The following is a 24,602-nucleotide window of genomic DNA, read 5'->3' on the forward strand; positions in this document are numbered from 1 at the left end:
CCACATTCTCTGGCAACAAATTCCAGAGTTTAATTGTGCGTTGAGTAAAAAAGAACTTTCTCTGATTAGTTTTAAATGTGCCCCATGCTAACTTCATGGAGTGCTCCCTAGTCTTTCTACTATCCGAAAGAGTAAATAACCGATTCACATCCACCCGTTCTAGACCTCTCATGATTTTAAACACCTCTATCATATCCCCCCTCAGTCGTCTCTTCTCCAAGCTGAAAAGTCCTAACCTCTTTAGTCTTTCCTCATAGGGGAGTTGTTCCATTCCCTTTATCATTTTGGTAGCCCTTCTCTGTACCTTCTCCATCGCAATTATATCTTTTTTGAGATGCGGCGACCAGAATTGTACACAGTATTCAAGGTGCGGTCTCACCATGGAGCGATACAGAGGCATTATGACATTTTCCATTTTATTCATCATTCCTTTTCTAATAATTCCCAACATTCTGTTTGCTTTTTTGACTGCCGCAGCACACTGCACCGACAATTTCAATGTGTTGTCCACTATGACACCTAGATCTCTTTCTTAGGTTGTAGCACCTAATATGGAACCCAACATTGTGTAATTATAGCATGGGTTATTTTTCCCTATATGCATCACCTTGCACTTATCCACATTAAATTTCATCTGCCATTTGGATGCCCAATTTTCCAGTCTCACAAGGTCTTCCTGCAATTTATCACAATCTGCTTGTGATTTAACTACTCTGAACAATTTTGTGTCATCTGCAAATTTGATTATCTCACTCGTCGTATTTCTTTCCAGATCATTTATAAATATATTGAACAGTAAGGGTCCCAATACAGATCCCTGAGGCACTCCACTGTCCACTCCCTTCCACTGAGAAAATTGCCCATTTAATCCTACTCTCTGTTTCCTGTCTTTTAGCCAGTTTGCAATCCACGAAAGGACATCGCCACCTATCCCATGACTTTTTACTTTTCCTAGAAGCCTCTCATGAGGAACTTTGTCAAACGCCTTCTGAAAATCCAAGTATACTATATCTACCGGTTCACCTTTATCCACATGTTGATTAACTCCTTCAAAAAAGTGAAGCAGATTTGTGAGGCAAGACTTGCCCTGGGTAAAGCCATGCTGACTTTGTTCCATTAAACCATGTCTTTCTATATGTTCTGTGATTTTGATGTTTAGAACACTTTCCACTATTTTTCCTGGCACTGAAGTCAGGCTAACCGGTCTGTAGTTTCCCGGATCGCCCCTGGAGCCCTTTTTAAATATTGGGGTTACATTTGCTATCCTCCAGTCTTCAGGTACAATGGATGATTTTAATGATAAGTTACAAATTTTTACTAATAGGTCTGAAATTTCATTTTTTATTCCTTCAGAACTCTGGGGTGTATACCATCCGGTCCAGGTGATTTACTACTCTTCAGTTTGTTAATCAGGCCTACCACATCTTCTAGGTTCACCGTGATTTGAATCAGTCCATTCTGCTTTTTAACGGATAGGGATAAGTTAGAATTTTTTAGCTCAGCTGAGTTTTTAGTTACAGGCACTTGGACTACTTTTCTTATAATTGGAACCTCACTGTCAGGATGCCCTAATTCTAATACATCACTAGTATCCTTTGAAGATACCTCTTTCCAAACCATGCACTGCTGAGCAACTGTCGGCTTTCCCCTTTGTTCTAGTTTAAAAGCTGCTCTATCTCCTTTTTAAAAGTTAGCGCCAGCAGACTGATTCCACCTTGGTTAAGGTGGAGCCCATCCCTTCGGAAGAGACTCCCCTTTCCCCAAAAGGTTCCCCAGTCCTAACAAAACTGAATGCCTCTTCTTTGCACCATCGTCTCATCCACGCATTGAGACTCCGGAGCTCTGCCTGCCTCTGGGGACCTGCGAATGGAACAGGGAGCATTTCAGACAATGCTACCCTGGAGGTTCTGGATTTAAGGTTTATCAAACGCCTTCTGAAAATCCAAGAACACTATATCTACCGGTTCACCTTTATCCACATGTTTATTAACTCCTTCAAAAAAGTGAAGCCAACATTTATATACATGGAAGCACTTGTTTCTTCACTTGTTTCTTCTGAAACAAGTGCTGCTGAGCAAATGTTGGCTTTCTTCCATGTATATTCCTCCATGTTATAGTATTAAAGCTAGCACCAGCAACCTGGTTCCACTTGGTGGAACCCATCCTGTCAGAATAGGCTCTAACTTCCCTAGAATGTTCCCCAGTTCCTAACAAACTCTATTTAAGTTTCATTTTCCTGGCTACTGGGGGAGCAGGAGGTTGAGTTCGCCCATTTTCTCATTTGTAAATCCCGCAGGATTTAGGGTTGGAAGGTGTTTACAGAATCCAAAAGTAGTCTTTGGTTCAAGAATCTTTGTCCTTATGGTTGTTGACGCCAATCACCTTGACCAACTTGTCCAGGAATTTAGATTACAAAAGGTATTCTGGTGGAGATGAATGCTCTGGCAGGTCAGTTAAGGGGTTTGAGGGGATCCACTCAGACCCTTCCTTGCAACCAAGAGGTAGAAGGCCACTAACCCATGACCCTGATGAATATGATGGTGATTGTGGCATGATCCTCAGTCATCTCAGAGGGGAATATTCCCAGGGCATGCTCCAGACAGTGGTGTCCTGTGCCCCATCCTTGGACTGGCTAGATTCCTTTGCAGAGAGGGACTGGTGAAGGCTAGATCACACCTCTAGGATCTCTGATGGGTACTTCCAAGGTGCAGAGGTGAGAGAGACCCTCTGCTGGGGGAACAAATCCAACATTCTGGACAGGAGAGATCAAAGGGTGCTCTCCTTATTACTTGCTGCCAACAAGGTAAATAAAGTCTTCATCAATTGAGCCATTTGGTCTATGGACTGTTGTGTCCTTTGACTTGGAACTGGGAATGAAACATCCTCCTCTGAAACTAGCATAAGGTCCTGTGGAGCTACTGCTGGAAAGGGCCCTGTACCTGGGTTAACTGTGCTGGTGCCTGCATAGTGACCAGAGGCACCTTAGAGCATATAATATCCTGAGTCTCCAAACAAATTTAATGATCAAGGAGGTGAAATGAAGATAAAGACACCAATCAAAATGGCATGAGCTGACTATAAGGAATCTCCTCCAGGACCAATGCAAGGCCTGTTTTGCATCAAGTGTGCTGAAAGTGTCAATAGCACCAAGGACCGGTGTGCTGAGGTCCTGTGCATCGGCAATGCCAATGGATGTATTAACAAAGCCAAGATTGGATACAATGATGGAGCAGAAGCTTTATCTAGCTTGAAACATCAGACTTCAAGTCTGATGTTTCAAGGCCCTGTTCATTGAAAATGCATGCATTGGCAATGATTTCAGCTTCAGTGGTGCCAACTGCATTGCCAGCTCTGACAAATGGTGCTTCTTCTTATTTTTCTTCTGAGATGAGCCCTAAGAGGCGAGGGAAGCAGCCTGTGGTGTACTGAGGTGCTCGTTGGCTCTTGTTCTTCATGTTTCCATGTCTTACATGACCACTGAACTATGGTAGATCCAGAACCCAGTGCCGCAATTTGGTGAGTTTTGCTTGAGGAGCTGTGGCTCAACTAGGTACTGAGGAAGCCTGAACAGGCCCGGTTCTGAGAGAAAGAATGACTTTGAGTTTTCATTGACCTTCAAAATTCTTCCATCTTCCAGGCCCTGTTCTTTTGGGACCTTGGTGTCATTCAATCATAGTCGTAACAGTTAGCTGAGTAATGATTGGGTCCCAGGTATCTGTAACAGATGTCATGGCCTCACTGGGGACATCATGTCACAATCAAAGTCCTTGAAGCCAGTGGAGGTGGCCTTCTTGAAGCCAAACATCTTTTTTTTGTGTAGCTTTGAAAAGTACCGTTGAGGGGCTGCTGAGGCAGAAGGCAACTTGAAAGTGAGTTAGAACTTATATAGAAGTTAAAAATTAAATTAAGCAGAGAGAGAGGGAACACATCCAGGAGGAAGCTTGGACAGAAAAAACTGAGGGGCTCACGAGGCAGTGCACTTGCTCAGTAGCTAAAATTTTACTGACGTAGAGAAATGGGTCCATTCAGTGCTGTTGGATGACATCACCCATGCGTCATGGGTAATTCAGCACTGTTTGTCGACAAAAAAACCAAGAAATTATAATTTTGATCTATGTTAATCAATTCAATCATCATGAAGAATGACTCTTTGTGTATGTTTAGCCCATATAAGAAGACGTTTCTATTATATTCCTACTTTTAAAAATATTGCTTGTAGTTTAAGTAACTCAGGAGCTGATGAACCAAAGTGCACTGACATAGGGGTAGATTTTAATAAAGTACGCCGGCGCGAACAAGAGTACGTTGGATTTTAATAGATACGCACGTACCCCTTTGAAAATCTGCCCCAAAGTGTCTAAAAGTGCATACTGGTCATGCAGAGTTTATTGTATGTATTAAAAAATAATGTTAATGAGATGTAAATGTGGCCCACATTACTGCAGATGCTAAAGTACATGTACACATGTCTCCAAAGCATTTTGCACAAGCACTTTTTTTGTTGTGCAAACAGGTGAGCTATTTTGTATTATAGGGCAGATTTTAAAACCTGTGCGCAGTCACAGATTTGTTCACGCAACATGGCGCAAAAATATTTACGCCTGATTTTATAACATGCGCGCGCAGCCGCACCCGCTGCACCCGCACCCGCCCCTCCCCCTCCCTAACCTGCCTCCCAGCCCTATCTAAACCCCCTCCCCCATACTTTTGTTGAAGACGTTACACTTGTCGGCCCGCGATCCCAGGCACAGCGGCAAATGGACGCTGTGCCTGGAGGCTCAGGCCACTCCCCCTCCCCGCCCCTTTTTGCAAGCCCCGGGACATACGCGCCTCCCGGGGCTTGCGTGCACCGCCAAGCCTATGCAAGATAGGCTTGGCGCACGCAGGGGCAGCTTTTCGGGGGTTACGCGCGAAACCCTTTGAAAATCTACCCCATGTCATTAGCATAAATTTCACTTTAACATTGTCGCAAGCTAACTTATGCTTCTTAACAGTGCCGTTAGCCACTTGCAATAGCATTTAACTTGAATAAACACTTGTCACAGTGTTAACACCCCTAATAGTTTTTATAGGATGCAGCTGAATATTTTTCAGGCCTTGATACCTTTTAAAGGACCTTTAAGGGACCAACGTATGAACAATCCAGAGCCAAAGCAGTATCTGAACTTTCTAGAACATATATGTCCCCTCTCAGATGTGACCATCAAAAAGGGACAGATCTGAAGAAGAGACATGCAAGGTCTTGAAAGCTCAGGTACATCATCATCCCTGCATAATTCTTACGCTGATCAAACAAAAGATAACCACCTCTGAAGAATCCAGTTTTTTTTAAGGATCAATATGGGTCCTAATACTCTGCTTTATAGGTGGGAAGGAGAATAAAAACCTGAAAATATCTAGCAAGCTGAGCTATGGCTTCACTACATTCAAAATCAAATCAAAATTTCTTGAATTTGCCTTTCCCAAGGTGACTCAGGTCAGGGTAAAACATTAAGGGCCGGATTTTAAAAAGGTTACGCGTGCCAGGCCTATTTTCAAAAGACCCGGTGACGTGCGTAAAGCCCTGGGACGCGTGTAAGTCCCGGGGCTTGCAAAAGGGGGCGGGGAGGGGGCGGAGCCAGAGGCCTGCAACACAGCGGCTATTGCCGCTGTGTCGAGGGATCGCGTGCTGGCAGCCTGCTGGTGCACGCAAAAGGTAAAATAAAAAAAATTTTTTTGGGGGGGGGGAAGAGTAGAGCTAGGGTGGAGGAAAGGTTAGGGGAAGGGCTGGGAACATCAGGTTAGGGGGAACGGGGGAAGGCAGTGTGGCTCGGCGCGCACAAGGTGCACACGCACATGTACGCCTCTTTATAAAATCTACCTCTAAATAAGCATATGCAATTCCACTAATTTCAAGACCATCAAATACGGTACAGGATTACATTCAGAAAGAAATGCCAACAGTTCAGGATGCATGGCCATTACAGACAAATGAAAGGCTCATTTATGTACTGGCCTCAGGAACTAACTCATATTTCAGTAAAAGGAACTGCAGAGTACTGGTGTACCCAGTATGTTTCAACATGACACTGCAAGATTCGATAGATGCACTTATTTAGAATCAAATACTTGAGTGTATATTCGTTAAACAAATGTGACAGTTGTCCTATTCTCAGATTTCCATTTTTAAGGGGGGCAACTTTCAAACTGTCCACACTGGGACAGAGAGCATGCTTTTACCCATGGGCTTTGCACTAATTCTCAAAGTGGAAGTGTGCATGATTTCTCACTCTGAAATCATCTGAAGGCACAAAGTGCACACAGTCACATCTGCTTTTATTCTGTAGGTCAGATTTTGCTGAAAAAGTGCACACCTAAAGATGAAAATGCCATCTATGTGCGTACCTTTGGCAACATTGGGGGTGGGGGAGGAGGAATACATTTTTTAGACAGCAAGTTAAATGGGTAAAACACTTAAGAAAAACATTAAGAGAGAAAGTATAAAAAGCAACGGTAGTCTAAAACATCCATCTTTATTAAAAAATACTTACAAAAATGTCAGACGCTACATTTATTTCTTGTATCAGCGGTGCAATTAAAAATACTATATCATATTAGGGCTTTCAAATAAAGAGCAGCAAGTCACATGTACCAAAACTGGTACTATCAATTCACGGCATAAGATATAATCATTAGCCCATGCTGTGTTTTCTCTTTTTTTTTTGCTTCTTTTTTTGTTTTATCTTGTTTCTTATGCACTGTAATTAGAAACCATTTACCTCATATGCTATTGTGCTGTTTCTCAAAAATGGACAAAACCCATACTGTTACTCCTACGAGAAAAAACGTAACTTTTTTTTTTATAAGGGCTTTTTTTTTTTTTTCAATTAAACCACTTGAATACAAAATACTGTTGCTATCACTTTGTACTCTTTTAAGTTATAACCCACTACCACACATAGCTTGAATTGTTGATTACACCAACTATTACAACAACCCGACGCAGTACTGCGTTTCGAGATGCCACAAATCAATGATCTCTGCGTCAGGAAAAATAAATAAAATGTACTTAACAGCAGTTCACATATTCTAGTGTGAGATCCCCATACAGCCAGAGGGGCATTGATGACATAGAGATAGACTGGGCAAACTAGTGGACTAATTGGTAAAACTGGTCATTTCCTTCATGCAAACATTGTAAAATGTGCTCACTTACATATATAAAAGCTGACTAGTCCTAAGGAAAATACGCAAACAACATTTCCTCATATAACTGCTTAAAATTAGGAACACACATATGCTCACTAGGTGTATTTTATACAGGGATCGATTTTAAGACTCGCGCACACGCGTCAATGTGCGCATGGTTCCCAGCACGCGCACATGGACACTCTGATTTTATAACATGCATGTGCTGGCACACGCATGTTACAAAATCTGATGGCTGCATGCGCGCGCGCAGATTTTAAAATCCGTGCACATATGTGCTGGCGGCCAGTGGCACGCGCACTGGGGGGGGGAATGTTCAAATTACGCATGGTGATGCGATCAGCCTTTTTTCCAGTTCCTTCCCAGTCCACTTCAATAAAGGAGTGGACTTGGAGGGAACTTCCCTAGCCCCCTACTTAACCTTCCTCCCCTTTCCCCTCTCCCCTCTGACCCCTACCCCCTACCTACGTACCCTTATTTTTTTTTGTTCTGTAACTTAACCTCGCACTCTTCTTCTGCAACAAAATCTCCAAACTCTTGCAACGCTTTCCTTCCACTTCCTAGCCCACTACACCCCTCACGCCACACTAAATGTCTTTGAACCTACCTCCTCCTCTGAGACAGAAGCTATACTAAAGAAAATGAAACCAGCACGGCACCCTTCTGATACCATCCCCACTAAATCTCTCTTGTCCATACCTAGTATAATAGCCAAACCCATCGCTGAAATCATTAACTGCTCCCTTATCCTTGGAAACGTACCGCCAACCCTTAAAGCAAGCTACCATCGAACCCATTCTCAAAAAACCTAATCTTGACCCTTCTGATCCCTCTAACTTCTGTCCCATCTCAAAACTTCTTTTCTTGGCTAAAGTACTTGAAAAAGTAGTAAACCTCCAGCTTTCTGACCACCTGGAAAAACATAACATCCTTTTCCCATCACAATTTGGCTTCCACAGATTCTTCAATACCGAGACACTCCTAATTTCCCTCACTGACGCCATTCTAAAAGGTTTTGACAAAGGCCAATCATACATACTTGCCCTACTTGACATATCCTCTGCCTTTGACACTGTAAATCACAGCATCCTATTAACGCATCTCAAAGAAATTGGAATATCTGGAACCCCCCCTCCACTGGTTTGAATCGTATCTAAACAACAGACTCTACAAGGTTAGAATAGATGACAGGTAATCTAAACCTATCCACCTATCCAGGGGTGTTCCTCAAGGCTTCACCCTCTCCTCCACCCTCTTCAATATCTACTTGCTGCCACTCTGCCAACTCCTCTCCGATTTAGGCCTCACTCACTTTATTTATGTGGACGACGTCCAAATCCTTATCCCCATCACAGACTCCTTAGCTAATACCCTTAAAACCTGGGAAAACGCCCTATCTTCGATCTACAGCCTCCTCAACAGCCTAAACCTGGCCCTCAAAACCTCCAAAACGCAACTTATTATCATCTCGCCACCCCATAACCCCATAAGCGCCCCACCCCAAGCAACTACATTCTCCCAACAAGTATGAGACCTCGGTGTCACTATAGATAACCACCTCAACCTAAAAAGATCCATTGGCTCGACAATGAAAAATTGTTAATTTAAACTAAACACCCTAAAGAAACTTAGACCGCTCCTCCACCTTAACAATTTCCGCACTGTACTCCAAGCCACTATACTTTCCAAAATAAATTACTGCAATTCCCTACTCCTCGGTCTCCCCAAAGCCTCGATTAAACCTCTACAAATGCTTCAAAACTCTGCTGCTAGAATACTCACAAATTCCCGCAAAAGAGATCATATCACCCCCTTCCTCAGAGATCTTCACTGGCTCCCTATCTCCTACCGTATCGTCTACAAAACTCTCACCATCATACATAAAACCTTACATAACCAGAGCATGCACTGGCTAAATGACTCCCTACAATTTCACACCCACAATAGACCTACCAGATCATCCTATAAAGGCACTCTTTGCATACCTTCACCTAAGCTTTCCCACCTTACCACTACAAAAGAACGTGCACTATCCATTGCAGGTCCATCAACCTGGAATTCCATGCCACCCGATCTCTGACAAGAACAATGCACTCAGAAATTTAAGAAAAAACTCAAAACCTGGCTTTTCAAACAAGCTTACCCTTAACCCATCATACTGCACTTTCAACTCCTTGTTTGATGCCTAATCCATGGTTTTTGTAACCACTCAGTTTTTGTTCCTATCTCATTGTTCGCTTATTATTATTATATTGTTATTACCCTATCTCTTGAAATTCCTTACTCATTGTTTGCACATTGTCATCATATTGTTATTAACCTATCTCTTGAAATCCCTTTTATCTTTTGTTAACAATGCTCCAGTTTTATGTAACTCTCTATCCTGTTAATACTGTTCTATGTAAACCGGCATGATGTACCTACGAATGTCGGTAGATAAAAACCCTCAAATAAGTAAATAAATAAATAAATAAATACTTCTCTGATAAGCAGAAGTAAGTTATGTGTGCCGGCCTGCTGCCGGCGCGTGCTTCCCCAGGACACTGTAGAATGGTGCTGTCCCGGCCCATCCCGCCTCTTTGGAGAAGCCTGGCACTTCGGCATGTAACAGGGGTTATGCGCATAGCTGTGCCCTTCCGAAAATGCACGCAGCACGCGCAAGGCCTAGCCACGTGCATAACCCCCATTATTTACGTGCATGGCCCTTTTAAAATCAAGTCGATAATGTGCACGCACTTGCGCGGACAATATAAAATTCAAGCGCATGTGTGTTCACGCCCATATGTGCGAGTATATGGACATGTGCATGCGTGTTTTAAAGTTACTGTTCCTGCAAAATGAGATGAAAATGGATTGTGAAACATTTGCATCATTTTGTGTAACAAAGATCAATGATTTGGTCAGAACTCTAGATTATTCTAAATCTTAATAATCTACCAGTTTAAATTCCTAGCCAATTATGGCCAGCTAGAATAATTTTGAATTATCTACATTAATGGAAATTGAAAAATATCTCAGGCAATTGAGACATTCCATTTGTGTAATTGACCCATGTCCTATTGGGGCTTTAATAATTGGTAAAGAATTATTTTTAAACGTAATCTTTCACATTGTTAGATGTTCTCTATGGATTGGTATTTTTCCTGAAGTATTCAAAAGAGCTATTGTAAGCCTAATTTTAAAGTGCGGTACTCTATCCATAGATTCCTGTTCGTGCTATAGGCCTATTTCAAATTTACCAATCATGTCCAAGGTCCTAGAAAAGTTGTTTTACAACAGCTAACAACGTATCTGAATGATCATGAAATTCTAAGTCCTCATCAGTGTGGTTTTAGACAAAGACATAGCACAGAAACTCTTTTAGTATCGGTACTGGATTTTCATCTTCGTACAATTGAAGCAAATAAAACAGGATTGCTGTCTTCCTTGGTCAGTGCAGCATTTGATACAGTAAATTGTTTATGCCTATTTTAGAATTTTAGGGCAGATCTATGACTGGTTCACTTCTTATATAACATCAGGATGCAGGACACCAGCAACAATCCACATGAACTCTTTGAAAACTGGGGTCCCACAAGGATCCATTTTATCAGTAACCTTATTTAACATCTATATTGGTCCATTAGCTGTAATTCTAGATAAATATGTCTCATTCTATAAGATTTATGGTGATCTCCACCAAAAACATGAACTCCCAAGTCAGGTACTTCAGGTCAAAGGTCAAAATGAGTTTTCATCAGCTGAGCTAACACCACGTTGAATTCCCAAGACATAGCAGGAAGCATTAGAAGAGGCTTCAACTGAAGCAGGCCCCACATGAATCATACAACAGAGATGGCCGTACCATCTACACCTTGGTGGTATGTGCCAATTGCACTGAGATGAACTCTAACAGAGTTGGTTTTTAAGCCAGTTTCCTATAGGTGTAGAAGGTAATCAAGCAGTTTTTGTGTGGGGCAGGAGAATGGATCTAGGACCTTCTGCTCATCCCACATGGAAAACCTCCTCCACTTCAGTCCATAGGACTTTCTAGTGGACGGCTTTCAAAAAGCCACAAGGATCTGAGACACATCCTCTGAGAGATCGAGCAGTTGCAATATTAACCTTTCAACGTCCAGGCTGTGAGCGACAGGGCCTGGAGGTTGGCATGCCATAACCTGCCTCGATGTTGCAAGAGCATCCTTTGCATTTCTCCAATATATGAAGCTATAAACATGCACATCTCTCCAGGAAAAGAGAATATTTTCTTTTTAACTCAACAGAAAACCTTTTTCAAGCAACAAGTTTTGATATTTGTTGTAGAAAGCAAGAAGCGAAAAATCCTAAATAATATCAAAACAGGATTACAAGGAATAGAAAAACCCACATTATCAGCCATATATAGCAGAACTTTACGCCAGAATCTGTGGCGTAAAGAGATTCATGGCCAGAAAGTATGACTCAAAGTATCAAGAAGACAGGAGCATTTCAAACAGGTTTCACTGGAAGCTATGTTCCCCCAAAAAGCTCTACACTGGGAAATATAAAAACAAGTGAGGAAGTTACATTGTGTTTCTTGTAAGAGCATATTAGTAGATCTTTAGAATTTTTATATATCTTTGAGCCTGTCATTCAACTGTAGCACAAAAAAACTAAGCAACATCTTTTAAAGCTATTTACAAAATGGTAACCTGTCAATGGATCTAAACTTAAGTGGTAAATCAAGTCACAAGTACTTGGCAAGTACTCAAACCTTAAATGAATAGATCCCAAGCTAATAATCTTTATTGATTAATAGCAGTTTATGGACATCTGCTCTTGGAACTAATCCAAACCTTTCTTAAACCCAACTATACTAACTGCTGTAACCACATCCTCTGGCAATAAATTCCGAAGCAGCCCGCTGGCGCACGCAGATTTACGCCTGCCTCTGGCAGGCGTAAATCTGTGGATAAAGGTAGGAGGGGGGTTTAGATAGGGCCGGGGGGGTGGGTTAGGTAGGGGAAGGGAGGGGAAGGTGAGGGGAGGGCACACACTTAGGGGAAACTATCCCTTAATCCTCTAACAATGGTACCTTAAAGTTCCTGATGATCCAGGGCCCCACAAGCACCTTTTCTTAAAATGGCACCAGTTGCAAAATATATTTTTACAGAGCCAATACAGTTACGTAGCTATTTAGATAGACCATCTTGTACCTAAGTGAATCTAGGAGTAGTTGGATAAGAGTAATCACGGTTATTGGCTAACCTCAAGTCTCAGTATTCAATTTCAAATTATTTAGATTACCTATGATCTGCTTAATATAATCTTGGTCTTCCCCTATTTCCTAAATATATTACAATGTGTACCAGACCAGGATATTGTATTTTCCTTTTGTTGTAAAGTGAAGTATGTTCACAATTATATTGTTTTTTTCTTTTCTGGAACATGGAGAACGCATTGAAATATTTTCTTGTAATTGAAATTATAAAATTAATAAAGTATAAATTTAAAAAAAAAATAAAAAAATAAAATGGCACCAGTTGACCCCTGACATTTCCTACTCCCCCTCCACCCTGCAAAGGATTACCAGGTGTTAACCAGTATCATTTTGAAGGGCACTGATGAGCCAGGGGCAAGCGGGGATTGCTCATTTTCCCATTGGACCACCAGGGATTTTGAGGTCTTTGTTGAAAGTTTGGGGGGTGGGTTCCGTAAGAGCAGGGATGCCCGTTACCTTTACATGGAGGGGCAGGACTTGGGTGGTCTTTGATAATACTTCTGAGGTCCAGGTGGGAGTGTGGGTAGAGGGGACTGGTGTGACACCATTACTCCACTAGGGACATGCGCCCTTGGATGTGGACATTTCAGCATATTGTGAGCTCTTTAAAAAATTGGCAGCCCCAGAACTGGAGACCGGAAACGTGCAAAGCTCCTGACCACAGTAATGCATTATTTATTAAACTGTGGTACTCAGATATCATAATTTAGTAAATCATGTGGTAATTTTCCTGCAGTGAAACAACATGGTACTGTGTTTTTTAACTACAACTTAGTAAATTGGCATCTAAATTAGATAAATTTAGCCAGTTAAATTTTAACCAAGTACATTTAAGAAATATTCTGCAGTAAACCTAGCCAGTTAGGTTTAGCCGAAAATTCACCAAATGGTAACTGGCTATAATTTAGCCAGATATCTTGTCTGCTTAGCAGCTGCCTGAAAACTGACCTCTATGGGGATGATTTTATAACAGCTCTCCTAAATTATGCAGCTATTTGTCATGCAAGATAGCCTAATTTTAAAAGCATACGTCAGCTATGAAAATTTTCCCACCAAATGTACTTCTACAAAATTATATCTGCTGTTGTGGGTGCAGAAACGTTTTGGGGAAAAGGTATGCACATACTTCTGAAAATTCCAAATTATGCATCTAAGTTCACATCCCTCTCCAACTCTGCACCTGGGAACGCTTCCGTTCCGAACAGGTAAACTTACACGTGGACAGGCAGCACGCACCTAAGCTTTCCTGCACCATCAGCTGGGCAATTTTGTAAAAGGCCATTTCTATGGGTAAAGCACTGCTTTTAACAATGGAAATGCCTTTGAAAATTGCACTCCCAATGTTTAAAATATTAGCAGAGGTGCCTGGATAGGTGATGCCTTTCTGTTATCTGGCTCTCAGTTTATTTTACATATTCCATAAAACTGTATAGAGAGCAGTACATTTATTTTATTCTGTTTATATTCTGCTTCTAATAGGCACCCCCAAAGCAGATTACAATAAACATTACATACAACATCAGACAAATATTAAAAAAAAAAACCTTACAGGCAGGAGAGAGGATCAATAAGCATCCATCGTGTAATCCCTGTCAATAGATTAAAATGAGAAGGGCTTCCTGTGACCGTGGGCAAGTCACTTCCCCCTCCAATGTCTTAGGTACAAACTTTAGATTGTAAACCCTCTGAGAATATGGAAATATCTATAGTACCTGAAAGTAATTCACTTCGAAGTGTCAGAAAAGTGAAAAAAAAAAATCCCCTGATGTTTTGGTTTCAAGAGATCGATGCAGAAGCACTTAAAAAAAAAAAAAGAAAAGCAAAACAGAAAAGGCCATCTCAGCAGTCACACTATGTGCAGCTTTGCAGGAGGCATGGCTCCTACCTATTGGGCTGCAAGTGCTGCAGAGGTAGCACCAACACACCTGCAGGGAATGCCAACAGTATGTTTCAAGCACTGTTCACTTGTGACACGTGAGGGCTGAAGGACTGGATCAAAGGTTGCTATGCAGCCTCATTGCTTAATTTGAGGCAGAGTCCCGATTTGGAACTGTAAGGTAAAGGAAATGCCAGACCTGCGATAACTTGTGTCATAGCATAGAGCCTCACTGAAAAATAAAAGGTTGATCTGCTTTCCTTGCCCTGCCTGTCCGAAGTCTAGCACAGCTCTCTGTCGGGAGTGAAGGGGGCCAGAAAGGGCTCCAAATAAAAAAAAAAAAAAATGCTCAAAGGACCAGCGGCGCTGCAGGAAGGGTTACGGGCTGGTGGATACGATTCTAGTTGGACATAAGCCCTGATCTCTGTAAGGGAAAGGGTATAAGGGATGGAGGGGGGGTTGGGGTGGGGTGCGAGTGCTGTGGCATGACGGGAGTGTGGTGTGAATGGTGATGTGTGGGTTACTGGAGTTTGCAGGTATTGTGGGGGGAAGGGTTGAGGGGAGAAATGGTAAAATGTGTTGGGATGGAGACGTGGTCGCTGTTCTGTTATTGTGTACCACCTGTTTTTCCTTGGGTTGTATCAGTTGATATGCATCCTGTTTTTATTTGCTGTAATGTGGGACTTAATGTCTGCCAATGTTTCCTCTCAATAAAAAATTATTTTGCAAAAAAAAAGGACCAAGTTGCTCCTTCACCTCAGCCACGTGTATTTATTTATTTTTCAGTAAGTGCACTATTTCTAAATTTGAACAAATAAGCACTTATAAAAGTAGATACTTAGCAAAAAAAAGTGCAACAAAAGCTGAAATCAGTGAGTAGCCGCAGTCCATTACCTGTCGTTTGTTCCTCCCTTTTGTAAATAAAGCCAAAATTATTTAAGAAAGAAAGAAAAAAGTCACATACTGTTCTTTTATTCATGACCTCTGCTTGAGAAGCAACACCTACCTCCTCAGGTTCAATCAGCTTAAACTCCATGCCTCGGCCTGTCCAAGCAATGAAGTGAGAATTTGAGGGGTCATCAAGGAGAGCTACCAAAAACTGCCAGAGCTGAAGTGAGCCCCTCCGTTGATATGTGGGCCCCTCACGGTACAGTCCAGGCTCCTGTTTAATATCACCTGAAACATATATTAAACAATTAGCTCTTGACTTGCTGTGGAAACTGAGCTTGTAGTCTATAAGCTTAATTTTAAAAATAACTCTGGCAGTAAACCTTCCAGTACTTAAAAAAAAGCAAAGCAAAACAAAAAGATAGGGAAAGCATGCAGAAGCGTGAATTTGGGAATGCTTTCTGACACGGGTGTGGGGTATGGCTGTGTACTGAGAAAGTGGAGGAGTAGGTCACGTGACTTGGGTCCGATCCACAGTCCTTACCCCAGTCACATGGCTGAGGCAAGGGCAGGTCAGCGCCATTTTGGAAAATGGTGCCAACCGGGTCAGGTGCATGGGTGCACACTATTAAAGGGGGGTTCTGGAAGGGGGGTGGGGGTCAGGGGTGGGAGGGGTCCAGCACCTGTTTTTTTGATGGGGTGGGGTTTTGATTGTTGGTCTTTAGGGGGGTACAGGGGACTGAGGGGGGCTTGATTGTTGGACTTTGGGGGGGTCAGAGTTTTGATTGTTGGAATTTAGGAGCCGGGGAGGGGGAGGAGTACTAAATGGACTTTGGAGGGACCAGGGGGTAGGAAGGGGATGCCTGATGGACTTCGGGGAGGCTGGAGCCTCAAATTAATTTTATGGACTGGGGGATCTTCTAGATGTTCTTGGGGAAAGGAGGAATTCTGGATGGAGATGAGGGGAGGGGTGTGGGGGGGCCATCGCTGCCGATTGGCAGCCCCAGGTTGAGTGGGTGTCAGCACTGACCTCCGCTCAAACTACCATTTGCTGCTTTTTTTTTTTCTCTCTCTTTAAATGCGTGGCGGGAGCCTCGGGATCCACATTATTGTCCTGGGCCTCCTGTAGCACATCTAATGCATTTCAAGTAGGAGTAGATATTTTATCGCAGCTGACCACCTTCTTGGTCGGCCAAGATAAAATATTTACATAAAACTGACTAGTAATGGCCTTCTTTGCATGTATTTGCAATATTCATGCATGCAAATCACATGCAAAGAAGATCACCGTAATAGGGAAGGGTATGTGTGTGGGGAGATGCAAAATATCATGCAATGTAACACATGCTAGAGCCCTAACACGGTTTGATGAATCACCTGGTAAGTTTGTACAGGAGCCAATGGAGGGTAAAGTGACTTGCCTAAGGTCCTAAGGAGCAGCAATGGGATTTGAACCTTCTTGCGTAGCCCTCTGCTCTAATCACTAGGCTATTCCACCACTCCAATTCACTTACATCTTCTAACACTTCAACCTGAACCCACTCAGACCTCCCATCCAAAAGCTATAGACAAAAGACAAATTCAATTTCAGCTGTGCATGCCAATTAGCAGGCATAAAAATATATGCATGCTTACTGCTTACAAAACAGCAACTTATGCATGTACTTCTGAATCCTGCCGGAACACCTCCAGGCAACCCTTTAATTTCCCCTGTTAATATTTATGCACGACATTGCAAGTAGGTGCATTCATGCACAATTTAAATATGCTTTGATAATCAGACCCCTTTAGAGGTCGATATTCAGTGCCAATTAGCTGGATATCTGGCCAAGCAGTGCTGTTTGAATATTTGGCTGTGTTCAGCAGCTGCCACGTAACAAGATAAATATCCGGCTAACTAATCAACTGGCTAAACAGTGTGCGGGAGAGGGACATTCTATGGCATGGTCCGTGGGATAAGTTAGACCAGCCACTGAGCAGATCTAAAGTTAGCCCAATAAACTTATCCAGCTATTAGTTATCCGGGTATATTCAGTGACATAGCTGCACCACTGAGAGGCCGATATTCTAAAGGAATTTAGATGGATAACTGAAATATTATGTATCTAAATGGCCGAACCACAATATTAAATGGCTTAAGTGGGGGGCATTCCTGGGGTGGGAGGCAGGCAGAGTTAGGTCTACTAACTCCAATATTCAGAGTTAGGTCTACTAACTCCAATATTCAGAGTTAGGTCTACTAACTCCAATATTCAGAGTTAGGTCTACTAACTCCAATATTCAGAGTTAGGTCTACTAACTCCAATATTCATAGTTAGGTCTACTAACTCCAATATTCAGAGTTAGGTCTACTAACTCCAATATTCAGAGTTAGGTCTACTAACTCCAATATTCAGAGTTAGGTCTACTAACTCCAATATTCAGAGTTAGGTCTACTAACTCCAATATTCATAGTTAGGTCTACTAACTCCAATATTCATAGTTAGGTCTACTAACTCCAATATTCATAGTTAGGTCTACTAACTCCAATATTCAGAGTTAGTCGGTGAACCTATCCGGCTAGCTCTGGCTGTGCTGTAGGGCTGATCTAAAGATAGCCAGATATACATATTCGGCTTACCTTTAACATAGCTGGGTATATTCAGCAGCACTGCTGAGCCTCTGAATATCCTGGTTAAGTTAGCTGGATAAGTGCATCTGGCTAACCAACGTAGCCTCTCAGCACCTGAATATGCGCCCCTGAATATCCCAGACAACTTAGCTGGATATGTTCATCCGGCTAACTTGTTCAGCTAGGAAACAGCTGTATATGAACCCCTTAGTCTTCTAAAATTTGCCCCTACATGGGCAGTAATTATTACGTGTGTCCATCAGTGAATATGCATTCTCAACAGGTGTGCAAGGTGTTTTGTGGTAAAATTAGAATATAGGATAAGGGAACAGAATGTATTGGTAACTCTAGCACTTAACAGCATATTCTGCCATTTCTAACACATAGGCACTCGCTATTAACAACTAGGGTTGTGCAGGGAAAAAATATTTGTTTTCGTTTTCGGGAGTTTTTTTTCCCTATGAATTTCAGTTCCTGGATTGCTTGATTTGTTTAATTTGTGAGAAAAAAACAAAGCAAAATTTAAAAAAAAATTTAAAAAAATGGCCTAAAATAAAAAATGGGGGCATCAGGGGCTCCTGCACGCCCGGAAAAATGCCGGGGCCAGGAACCCCCCCCCCCCCCAGTCCCTACTTACCCAGTCCAGAGGGATCTGCTGGTGAGGCCTCGGCCCAGGCCGAAGCCTCGGCCTTGCGTAGGTCGAGGTCGTGGCGACTTTACTGCTCCCTCAGCCCACTCAAGGCCGATGCCTCGGGCAAACCCAGGCCCTGACATCAGGGCGTGGCCCGGAGGCCGGGTCCCGAAGCCTGAGCCTCGGCCAGAGCCCCGACTCAGGCCTGATGCTGCGACCCGGCCCAGAAGCCAGGTCCGGACCCCGGGGCGTAAGCCCGGAGGCCGGGTCCCGATGACGCGGCCTAGACCTGGACCTAGGCCTGATGACGGAGCCTGGCCTGGAGGCCGGGTCCCAACGTCTGGGCCTCGGCCTAGGGTCAGGCCCAGAGCCCAGAGCCCAGGCCTCGTGGCTGCTCCCTCATCGTCCTCTTCTTTCTTCTGACGCTGTCTGCCGGGGTTTTGCCGGAGTTTCCTCCGCATACTCACGTAGCAGACGGCGTGATGTTGATGCACGGCGATTGTACGGCGATGCTGTACATCAAAATGTCGCCACTCGCTGCGGTGAATGCGCCGGGGTTAATTAACTCCGGCGCAACCCCAACGGATGCGTCCAAAGAAAGAAGAGGACAATGAGGGAGCAGCCGTGAGGCCTGGGCTCCGGGCCTTGCCCTGACCTAAGGCCGAGGCGTCAGGCCTAAGTCCGGATTGTGGCCTAGGCCGAGACCCAGACATTGAGACCTGGCCTCTGGCCAGGTTGTAGTGTCTGGCCTGGGTCTGGGCCATGGCCCCTACTTTGGGCCTTGGCCTATGCTTTAGGCGATGTCCTGGCTTTGGGTCTAGACCTAGGCCCGATGCATTAATTTCAAACAAATGTAATGAATAAGGTTAGTTTCATTTGGGGGGGGGGTCCGATTTAGTTCAGTCCCCCCCCCCCACCGAATGTAATGAATTGCCCCTATTCTTCGTGTTTTTTAAATTTGTTTGAAAAAAAAATGCATATCCCTATTACCCATTAAAGTACATGACAACAAGCTCCTGACAATTAAAGGCAAATCTTAGTTGCTGTGAAATATTTTATCTTTTTTTGCTCAGGTTAGTTGCTATTCAAATATTTCACCAAAGTATAAATCTTTAAAGAATAACCTTAAATGCACTTCTGCAACTTGGTAGTTCCAAGAAAGTAATGAATTGTTTTTCTGTTTCCAGAGTGGCAGGAAGAAAAGAGGCTGTAGAACTGAAGGGATCTGTAGACACATATGCAATATCTTTCAGCTGGTGGCGAGTGGTGGGGAGTTTTGGGATGCAATCTGATTGCAACAAATTAGGGAGCTCGGTTCATCCTTAATGGGGGGAAATAATAATCAAATTGCCCACATTGGTACAAACCCTGAGGATATTTTTCACCAGTGTGAAAAAGTACCCAGTGACATTTGTATTTATTTCTATGGGTTTTTTTTCCCCTTGGAAATAACGTGCATACCTTTGAAAATATTATCCATGCACATTATTTCCTTACCCGGACCTTAAACTACCTTAATACCTCCTCTCAATAGAGGTAAAATGACCTACGTTTTAGGACAAAGCACAGAACTTTACCCACACTGAGGGGGGGGCATTTTTGAAAAAGCCCATTTCAGTGAGAAAATAACTTTTTTAACCATAGAAATGGCTTTGATTATTTCCCTACCCATTAAAAACAAACCTTATTGGACAGCACAGGAAAAATATTGTTGTATATTTAAATATAATGTAATGTTATTTCAGTCATACTGCACTGAAGGTGAAAATTCAGATTCCTCCAAACAAGGGCATCATGCTAATACGACACAAAACTTTGAAGTGAACTCTCCCACCCAGATGTTACGTTTGCTCTTTACTGAACTGTCTCCCTGTTTAAAACCATGTTGCTCACAGGTCCCTCTTTTCTTCTGGCATCACAGCTGAGAAAGGCAGAGGCTGGAATACAGATGTGCTTTTATTCCAGCATCGCATGAATCTATTATTCTCTAATAATAGCACATGATATACACAGCATTGCACATCACTTAGAACCTACTCTCTTATGCCATCCTCCAAAAAAAACAAACAAACCCCTTTTTCAAGAATGAGCCACTTACTTAGCTGAGGGCAGAGGCCAAGTCAACCTTTTGGCAACAGTACCTCATGCTTTCTTGCGAGGATAATCGCACGGCTATGCCAATTGGTTTGCTTGTATTCAAGAAAGCTGGGAAAAGGCTTGATTAAAAGATGTGCTCTTTAAAATGAGTCATGGAATTCCTATAAATGCTAACTGATTATGGGTACTTTATCCAAATGCCTAATTTCCTTTCCTTGAATCGACACACAGATGGATAAGGGCATTAACTTGCATCTGATGAACTGTCTGGATGGAGTAGTGTGCTTCTGACATTTAATCAACATTAGACATTTATTAACTGTTACTGCTATTTTCATTGCCGGTTATTACTTTGCTAAACCAAACTTTATTTTATTAAGTTCCTACTGCAAGCTGGAGTTTAACAAAGAGGCTGCCTTAGCTGGCAACTGAGCTAATCTTTACTAGAATAACCAAGCCATTAGATTTATAATAAATATGGTTTTAATTTGGGAATGTTTAGCCACTATTTGTTTTATTTATTTACACTTTTAGATGGTGCTTTTCCCAGGCACCTTTACAACAAAGGTGCAGCGTTATCCATAGTCACACGGTGCATGATAATGAATGCAAGTCAAACAGCGGAGAAAATCAGGAATTGGGACAAGCCTATTTAACAAGATGAAGTTTTGTGACCAAAGACAGAGGCTCTTGGACATCAGGAAAAGAGACTGCGCGAAAGATGAGCTGCTGAAAGAGAAAAGGCCTGAAAGTGAGAAGCAGCCTCTTTGGTACATGGGATGTAGAGAAACCCATGGGATACAGAGTGCAGAGAGTAAGACGGCATGTAGTGACAGAAAAGAGCAGATAGATAGTGAGGAGCAAGCCCACAGATACATACCAAGGGTAAAAATGACAAGCGGCAGTGGCACTTTATAGAATAATCATCTGACAAAGTGGAGTGTGTCCTCGAAAGCTCATGCCTCACTCAATAAACTACTTAGTCTACAAGATGCCACTCGCCTTCTGTCATTTTTGCCACACCAAACTAACACGGCTATCCCTCTGAAGAGTCCCACCACATCCTGAGGATAATTTCCAAAGACATTTCTGCAGGTAAGACAGTGCTGTAACCAGGGAAATGGCCTATTATAAAACTGCCTATCCAATATGAGAGTAAAGGTACTGGCGTGAGTCCTGTATGCCCATATGTTTACCTGGACTGAGCCGAGGCATGACAGAGGGAGGGGAGGGGGCACAGGAGATGGGGAAGGGTTTGTACTTTGGGGCACAATTTTCAAAATGCATGTACATTTTCTTGAAAATTTTCCATGCACACAATAGCAAGTTTAATTGTGTGCAAATAAAACTGGTGGGCTAATTTCCGAAGCAAACTTGTGCATGAACACCCGTGCAACGAATCTGTTTATTTTGCCAGCAAATGTATAGTAAGATTGTAACAGCGTCAGAAAAAGACCAAAAGGTCAAAAGGTACAGCAAGGTACAGCAAGTTTCCTAAGGTAGTAACCGCTGCTCCGTGCAAGTTACCCCTATGTCTCTTTAAGAACATAAGACATTGCCATGCTGGGTCAGACCAAGGGTCCATCAAGCCCAGCATCCTGTTTCCAACAGAGGCCAAACCAGGCCACAAGAACCTGGCAATTACCCAAAATTACCCAAAAGAAGATCCCATGCTACTAATGCCAGTAATAGCAGTGGCTATTCCCTAAGTCAACTTGATTAATAGCAGTTAATGGACTTCTCCTCCAAGAACTTATCCAATCCTTTTTTGAACCCAGCTACACTAACTGCACTAACCACATCCTCTGGCAACAAATTCCAGAGCTTTATTGTGCGTTGAGTGAAAAAGAATTTTCTCCGATTAGTCTTAAATGTGCTACTTGCTTACTTCATGGAATGCCCCCTAGTCCTTCTATTATTCAAAAGTGTAAATAACCGATTCACATCTACTCATTCAAGACCTCTCATGACCTTAAAGACCTCTATTATATCCCCCCTCAGCTGACTCTTCTCCAAGCTGAATAGCCCTAACCTCTTCAGCCTTTCCTCATAGGGGAAGTGTTCCATCCCCTTTATCATTTTGGTTGCCCTTCTCTGTACCTTCTCCATCACAACTATATCTTTTTTGAGATGCGGCAACCAGAATTGTACACAGTATTCAAGGTGTGGTCTCACCATGGAGCAATACAGAGGCATTATGACATTTTCCGTTCTATTAACCATTCCCTTCCTAATAATTCTTAACATTCTGTTTGCTTTTTTGACTGCTGCAGCACACTGAGCTGACAATTTTAAAGTATTATCCACTATGATGTCTAGATCATTTTCCTGGGTGGTAGCTCCTAATATGGAACCCAACATTGTGTAACTATAGCAAGGGTTATTTTTCCCTATATGCAACACCTTGCACTTGTCCACATTAAATTTCATCTGCCATTTGGATGCCCAATCTTCCAGTCTTACAAGGTCCTCCTGTAATGTATCACAGTCTGCTTGTGATTTAACTACTCTGAATAATTTTGTATCATCCGCAAATTTGATATCCTCACTCGTCATATTCCTTTCCTGATCTTTTTAGGGTAGTAACTGCCACTTGCTGGTTACCCTCAAGTCTTATGTTAAAGGTAGTAATATTTAAACTCAGACATGTTACCTGAACATGCTTTGCTTTTGATCTAGGCTGCAGAAGCAGTCCTGTGCTTTTTCCCCTGATGTGTGCGTATCAGTAACCCAGACCATAAAAGTCGGGGCCCAGCATTGTCTGTTGTCAGAATCCAATTCTCCTCCACCCCCCTACCCCAGCTTGGTGGAGAGCAATGTTGTAGTCGCACCAAAAGCATCAAGGTGAATCAATTAATGGTAGTAATCCCATGCCTTCTGATTAAGGGTAGTAACTGCCGCTCCAGGCAGGTTACCCCCATGCACACTTTTCTTCATTTCCTACCTGAAGGCAAGGGTACATGGGGTAACCTGCCTGGAGCGGCAGTTACTATGCAGGCTATTAAAAAATTACCCTCTTAAAGCTGGAGACAAGAAAACTTAAATATTGCTTGGAACTTAATCAACAGCAAGTACTTGACAGCTCAGTACTTAATTGGCAGTGTAACAAACACAAGAGCAGAGTAAATGAAAAAAATATATACACTAGAACTGAATATGTGCCACAAAATTCTGAAGAAGCTGGAGAGGTCAACTAGAGCAGTTAGGAAGACCACAAGAAGATTTTAGCAATAGTCTAAGCAAGGGAAGAACAGAGCTTGTAGAAGAATATGACATACTTCCTAAGTAAGAGAGAAGTAGATCTTGCATATGCTTCAAAGATGATTGATAGTGAAATAGATTAGAAATGTGCAAACTGAGAGAAAATATGGGACTCATACTTACCAAAGGATTATTGAGAATAATGGACTTATGCCTCCTTGAACATAAGAAATGCCATTCTGGGTCAGCTCAAAGTCCATCAAGCCCACCATCCTGTCTTTAATAGTGGCTATACAAAAAAACTGGCTGGTGCGACAATGAAAAGTTGGTAAACCAGTAGTTGCATTGAATTACTAATAAAAAAAAAAGAGAGGTTTTTATAACCCATGATTGCAACTACTGGTTTCAATAAAATCTGACGGTATAAGTTCAGTCAATATCAGTGCTGAGGTCTTTTCTTCTCCGATACAAAGTATCAATGTTAAAGATAATTTGTAACTAAATAATAGCAACTTTTCATTGTCCCACCAGCCAGTTTTTTGTATAGTTCTAATAAGATACTGGTGTTTCCCAAGGATCTTGTATCTGCTTATGCTCATTAATAAAAATGATTTGGCCTCTGTTGGAAACAGGATGTTGGGCTTGATGGACCCTTGGTCTGACCCAGCATGGCAATTTCTTATGTTCTTAAAAGAAGCTAAGTAAGCAATCATATGGTGGCAGCTAGTGGCCAGTCCTGATTTCTAGAAGGAAGCTCAGTTTGTGGCACATGGCCTAGGACTTTTACTGCAAAAGCTGGGCTGAATTAGAGAAAGAGAGGCAGATATTTTCCAATGAAGGCTGGTTCCAATTGAGCTGGAATCCCAAAGGA

General features: G+C 42.5%; 1 protein-coding gene across 4 annotated transcripts in view; it reads right to left on the reverse strand.

Annotated features, from left to right (window-relative positions):
* ETV1 (ETS variant 1) overlaps positions 1-24,602 on the reverse strand; it is a 221,801-nt gene that overhangs the window by 32,949 nt on the left and 164,250 nt on the right. For all 4 annotated transcript variants that reach the window (XM_029588997.1, XM_029588995.1, XM_029588996.1 and 1 more), the window contains exon 11: positions 15,310-15,479. In XM_029588997.1, the coding sequence (XP_029444857.1) occupies positions 15,310-15,479 (170 nt within the window). The remainder of the gene's footprint in view (positions 1-15,309; positions 15,480-24,602) is intronic.

Source organism: Rhinatrema bivittatum, chromosome 2 (assembly GCF_901001135.1).
Source record: "Rhinatrema bivittatum chromosome 2, aRhiBiv1.1, whole genome shotgun sequence".
In the NCBI taxonomy this organism is placed as follows: Eukaryota; Metazoa; Chordata; class Amphibia; order Gymnophiona; family Rhinatrematidae; genus Rhinatrema; species Rhinatrema bivittatum.